General features: G+C 47.8%; 1 protein-coding gene across 1 annotated transcript in view; it reads left to right on the forward strand.

The window, feature by feature from the left end:
• Positions 1-929: 929 nt before the first annotated feature.
• Positions 930-6348, forward strand: part of SLC34A2 (solute carrier family 34 member 2) — a gene marked incomplete at its 3' end in the record, with an annotated part of 24790 nt that continues 19371 nt past the window's right edge. Inside the window, exons 1-6 of the mRNA XM_019642389.1 lie at positions 930-1029; positions 1133-1267; positions 2152-2280; positions 3752-3895; positions 4932-5043; positions 5224-5281. Of these exons, the coding sequence (XP_019497934.1) occupies positions 933-1029; positions 1133-1267; positions 2152-2280; positions 3752-3895; positions 4932-5043; positions 5224-5281 (675 nt within the window). The remainder of the gene's footprint in view (positions 1030-1132; positions 1268-2151; positions 2281-3751; positions 3896-4931; positions 5044-5223; positions 5282-6348) is intronic.

The raw sequence follows: 6348 nt of genomic DNA on the forward strand, positions 1-6348 counted from the left end.
ATGTGTCAAAGGACAATGACTGCCAGGAGTGGACTTTCAGGCGTGTTGAGAGCCACACGTCCTCTCCATGTAACTGAGAGGCTTTTGTGGAGAAAATGGGTTATGAGAAAGTTTTTGCCGAAGCCTGGACAGAACGATGTGGACAAAGGCCATCAATCCAGGCAGCATGGCATAGTAATAATTGTGACTGCTCATTGGATGCCTGCTTGGTGCCAGGCACTTCCCTAGGCATCACCATTAATCTCATAACCCTGCAAAATATGAAGAATTGTCTCCATTGCATACAGGAGGAAACCAACACTATATGCTCTGAGGCATAAAGGGACTTGCCTAAACACACACCCACTGAGAAGCAGCACCTCTGAGATTTGAACCAGGTCCAATGTGTCGTGCTTCTCCCAGACGACCTGATGGTAGGGAAAGCAGAGTGAATGTATTGGGCTGTCGGGAAAGCCATGACGTATTTTTTCTGTTTTCCATTGCAAAAATGCGTCATAACTTTTCCGACAACCCGATATATGAGCATCTATGTTAAGTCCACTGGGGGCCCCTTGGAGGACTTGGCATGCCATGAGTTGATGAAGATGGATAGGTTTGCATCTGCTTTCTGACTAAAGAGATAGTCAAGACAGAAGCTGAGACAGAAGGTAGAGACATCAAAGATGGTTCAACTGATACATAGATTTGAGGCTGGCGTGGGAGAACCCTGAACAAAGTGGGTTGATTTAGTGACAGCCTGGGTAAGGGGTGGAAGGAGTATCTACAAAGGAGTGTAATATGGTGATTAAGAGTTCACACTTAGAAGGCATAAGCACAACACTCCTCCACTTCCTCGAATCTTTGCAACTACTGGTTCTCCCTGGCATGGCGACTGACTACATTTCTTTTCAGTAGCTGTTCTTTAAGCTCTGGGTTTTTTTCATCCACAGACCATGGCTCCTTGGCCTGAGCTGGAAAATGCCCAGCACAACCCCAATAAATACATCGAAGGGGCCACCACGCCTGGGAAAGACAAGGAGACCAACAAAAGTAAGTGCCTCCCATCTAGCCCCAGACTGGCCTCCTGTGGGGACCCCAGGAGTCTCAGGCCTGATTCCTCACTCCTCCTGGCTTTTGCCGTTTGTTTGGACAGATGACACCAGGACTTCTGTAACCAACATTGAACTTCTGCCATCCCACTCCACCGTGGCACTGATAGAGGAGTCCACAGAGGCGGAAGACCCCTGGGACCTGCCTGAGCTTAAGCACAAGGGGATCAAGTGGTCAGGTAAAAGTGAGGCCAGCCTTGGCAGGCAGGAGGGGACAAAGGTCCTGGCTAGGATTGTCACCCAACAGTCTTAGAGGCTTAGAGTCAAAGCATGGTGTGATGATCGGGCAGTTGTTTTTTCTTTTCTTTCATTCATTCAACAAGTGTTTCAACGGTACTGTTATAACCAGGCCAGACATAGTGCTGCATGCTGACCAGGTCCCAGGTGCTGTGGTGCTGTGCCTGCAGCAGTGAATCACCAGGCCCCTGCTCTGAAAGCTCCTGGGTGGGGGGGTTCCCCTTACCTAAACGCAGGCATCAGAGAAGGCGTCTGGAAGACAGACTATACAGCTAGAATAGCCGGGGTGTAAACAAATGCTGCACGTTTCCAGGTTCAGGCTCTGTCTGTGGATCACACAGCTGAGAGGGAGGAGGCGGGAACCACTGTAAAAGTCAGTGGAGAAAAGAGCCATCAAGGATGTAGCATGGCCCAAGCCCTCCCCAAGTGGAGGCTGAGATTGCTACCTTGCAGCCATATTCTAGAAAGTAGCCTGTGCTGTTCTGAAGGTGCCTAAGAGAGCCATTATCTCTGACCCTGTACTTGAGAACATGGTAAGTACTCTTCACTGCCTCGCTCAGTGACACTGGGTCAGCTAAACCATCAGCCTGGCCTGCCTGGCCCCAGACCACAGGGGACCCCTCCTTCCAAATGCAAATCTTAAAGAGACAGTTCACCATGGGTTTCAACTAAATGGACACTATGCTTTGAAACTCCAACCATGGCTTCCTGCCACCCTGGGGCCTTCCTTACAGCCCCCCTGGCGGGGCGGTGGTGGAGGACTTCTGAGCTCATTACCAAACTTCTCAGTGTTTCAGACGCTAAGACACCTTTTCCCTTCCCTTAGAGAGAGACACCAAAGGGAAGATTCTGTGTATCTTCCAAGGGATCGGGAAATTCATTCTGCTTCTGGGATTCCTCTACTTGTTCGTGTGCTCCTTGGATGTCCTCAGCAGTGCTTTCCAGCTGGTTGGAGGTACAAATGAAAGGGTCAAAGGTCTTCGGGGGCGGGGTGTTCTCATTTGGTCCAGACTCTCACAACCCAGCAAGCTCTCTCCAGCTGCATTTGAGGCCTGGAAGCCACACAGGTTATCTTGTGAAGTCATGCACCTCTTTTACAGAAGAGAAAACTGAGGATTATAAAAGGGCTATGATTAGCCAAGGCAGCTTAAGCCAGGAGCCAGTGTGGGAGCCAGTTCCAAGCTCCCAGCTCCTTCTGTTGGTCCACAAAGCTTAGACAGGAAGCTGTGACATAAGGATTTATCTAAGGGACCCCTCCTTTCTTTAGGCCTCCCTACACCTAAGAGGAATATTAGATAAGAGCCTTCTCTTAGGCCAGAGCAACTCTGGAAATCCAAGCTGAGCCTTGGATGGAGAAGGACAGGGGCCCCTGGCCTGGGGCAACCAGCATCCAGAGCAGTTGCCTAAACATCTGCCAGGACTAAGTATGGCTGTGCAGTGTGAAGAAGACTCAGGAGCGAAATCACCATGTGCTCGGTCGCCTCTGTACCCCAAATGGATGACAACACTGATAGCTGGCACTTTGAGTGCTTCCTGGGTACAGGCATTTTCAGGGGCACTGTCTTAAACATTCCTTCCCAAAGCCTTTGCCATTTATAGAGGAGAGGATCTAGGTTCAAGGAGATCCGTCCTAAGGTTCACAGTCTGTAATTGGCATAGCGAGATTCAAACTAGACCCAGGTGACACAGAAGACCCTGGATTTCTGCACCCCTTGGTGTCTCTCTAGAGAACTCATCTTTGTGACCTGGGAGACTTGGGGAGGGAGGCACTTTTGGGGTGAGCAGGGACGGCATACTGACGCCCTGGGTGCCCCTTCTCGTCTCCCTGGTCCGAGGCAGCATCAGCAAAAGGCTTTGCTCTCTGAATATCTCAGGCAAGTCACTTTCTGGGACTCAGGGAAATGGGTTGATGGTCTCAGAGGCACACTCTCAAAAATGACACTCCCAGCATTTAATGACAGGCTACAGGTAGAGCTGGGGTTTTGGGGTAGGGGGATGGATAGAGAAGAATGAGAAGATCCACTCCTGGAGAATAAATCTTAGGAATTGGAACTATATACATCCCAGAGATAGGAATTCGGACATCAGGAAATTCACTGGCACCCATTGGGCAAGTACACAGTTGAGGCCAGGTTCATGATCAGAAGGCTAGAGGAGGGCTTGTTGACAGAGGGAGTGGTTGAAGGATGGGAGGGTGCAGAGTGAAGGGATAAGAGGAACAAGGGTCTGGGGGTGGGTGGGGCATGTCTCATGGCATCAGGGCAGGGCTGGGAAAACACACAAGGAAGTAAGATGCCATGGGTGCCAGCAGGACTAGAGGCCAGGCTCCCCAGCCCACAGCCGGTGTTGGCCCTGGCTAGAGACTCCGGCACCCTGTGCCCTCCTAACGCCACCATCAGGTGACCACGGGTTTGTTTTTTTTCCAGGAAAAGTGGCCGGGCAGTTCTTCAGCAACAACTCGATTATGTCCAACCCTGTGGCAGGGCTGGTGATCGGAGTGCTGGTGACCGTCATGGTACAGAGCTCTAGCACCTCCACATCCATCATCGTCAGCATGGTGGCCTCATCACGTGAGTCCAGGAGCCCAGACATTCCAGATGTTTCCCTTTGCAGCCGAGGAGCCTGCGATTTCGTCTGAATATGTCCAAGCATGTCACCATTATCTTCCTATCTTGTCTAACTGTGATGTGTTCCACTCTGAGTCATAGGCAGCCTCCTATTTTCATTTCCATAGCTGAGTCTGAAAATAGACCCTGCTATTTGAAGACTGCATTATCTAGAACTGCACTGTCCAGTCCAGCAGCCACTAGCCATATGTGGCTATTTAATTTTATTTAATCTTAATTGATTTTAATTTAAATATAAAATCCAGTTGCTCAGTTGCACTAGCAATATTTCAAGGGGTCAGCAGTCATATGTGGCTAGCGGCAGCCATATTGGACAGCATAGATACAAGACATTTCCATTGCTCCCTGCTCTCAGTGCTAAGAATAAAGACGTCTAATCATATCACACATTGGTTTTGGGACAACTGAGCTTGGGGAGCTGGTGTTCCAAACTTGAACCTGCCTGATATTTGCTCTGGCTTAGCTAAGACAGACGCCCTGAGTGGAACCAGTTTGAACGGTTGACTTTTCAGCCCAAACCGGCATTTCTAGCCAAAATTAAATAAAGCCTTTTCTCGGCCAAATTAGAAAAAGATATTACTTTAAAATATTTTCATGTGTCAGACATAGTGACAATATACTAATTTTGGTAGAAAAAGAAATTATATTGCCAGGAATTTGCCATAAGAAACACACAAGTCCTTAAACATTGTTTTCTGGTCTCCTGGAAAGTTGCTTTGTAGCTGAGGAATTCAGAAAGACTTTGTGGGGCCTGTGGGTTCCCTGAAATGTACTAAAAAATTTTGTGGGTCCACATGCCCATTTCTATGGTCAACTGCCCTCGCTTTCATCACATTCACTGCGAGGTGCAGAACCCAAAGAGGTTAAGAAATGCTGCTGTAGGGGATTACCAGCCGTGTTCAGTCTGCCCTGGGTCACATCAGGAATATGGCCAGGCTGCCTTCTGAAACTTGCTAACTTGCCGTTTTCTACACTCCAGTGCTGACTGTGCGGACTGCCATCCCCATTATCATGGGAGCCAACATCGGGACCTCAATCACCAACACCCTCGTGGCACTCATGCAGGCAGGAGACCGGAATGTGTTCAGAAGGTAGGGAGGCTCAGAACCAGCCTTTGCCACCATGAGGCCCACCGGTTTGGGCTGGGTTATCATAAATACCCTTAGCCAGTGGGAACATGCTTGTTATTCCTGGGGCGCTTAGAATGGGCTGCCGTGGAGTGCAGCTAGGGGTAAGGATCACACGCTTCACCAGCCCCCTGATCTGCATAGCAGGAAAAATAGTGGTGTTACCACTGTGTTGTCTAAAGGAGTAAACACAGTCATACAGGTAAAGGCTTAGCAAGGTGCCTGGCACAGCGTCATGGCTTCCTAAATGCAAGCCCCAGCTCGGAGCTTAACCTACAGTGAGAGGTAGTTAAAACAAGGCCAGATTGGTTAGGATTTACTGCCCTGCCTAGTCAGATCATTATAACCTGAAGCTTTCATTTTTGGCCAACTGAACCCATGCCACTTTTTCTTTGTTCTTCACTTGCCTGCCAAAAAAAAAAAAAAAGGCAAAATGTGGCTTCTGTGGATGCATAAGATCTGAAAACGGGGTGGGTTGGATCCAGGCAAAAGGAAACCTTTCCTTCCAGAAGGTTAGTGTGAAAAGTAAGCACATTTCCTGGCCTCTCTTCTAACAGGTCACAGACTTTTGTGCTTATTAAAATAGAGAAGCAGCTTGTCTACATGACGGACTTGCTGTGTGGGTCAGGCACATGGCTTTCAACAGCCTGTTTGGAGGGCCCCACTTCTTGGGTCCCAGGTGAAGTGTGCTGAGGGTTAAAACAATATACATTATCCAAGGCTTGCTAATCCAATTTTCTCAAGAAGCCCAGTCAACTTTTCTACGACCCCATTTTATTGATAGAAATGAGATTAAATGACTTAACTGAGGGCCATGGCTGGGTCTCCAGGTTTTCTCAGTCCAGATTTTGGGTTCTTTTTACTATTACACTAATTTTTACCTCTGGATAACTTATGAAATATAAACATACAATCTATGATGGTTCCGGCACATAGGAATATAATTGACCTCACTCGCCCTGTTTGGGATATTTAAATAGATTGCTTTCAATAAAGTCTTTCAGAATTCTTTCTTTCCTGGTGGTTTGGGTTATTGTCCTTACATAGATTCCTAGAACAATAATTTCTATATCAAACACCTAGAAGGCTCTGAAAACATTTTGCCAAACTACTAATATTTATTACTTTAAATTTACAGTATGCAAAAGTGTCTTAAATCACCCTTTCCAGGAAGAATAAGTTATCTTTTAAAATACTAGCTAAGTGCTCCCTTCGGTAGCACATATACTAAAATTGGAACGATACAGAGAAGCTTAGCATGGCCCCTGC

Source organism: Hipposideros armiger, unplaced genomic scaffold (assembly GCF_001890085.2).
Source record: "Hipposideros armiger isolate ML-2016 unplaced genomic scaffold, ASM189008v1 scaffold_68, whole genome shotgun sequence".
Lineage (NCBI taxonomy): Eukaryota > Metazoa > Chordata > Mammalia > Chiroptera > Hipposideridae > Hipposideros > Hipposideros armiger.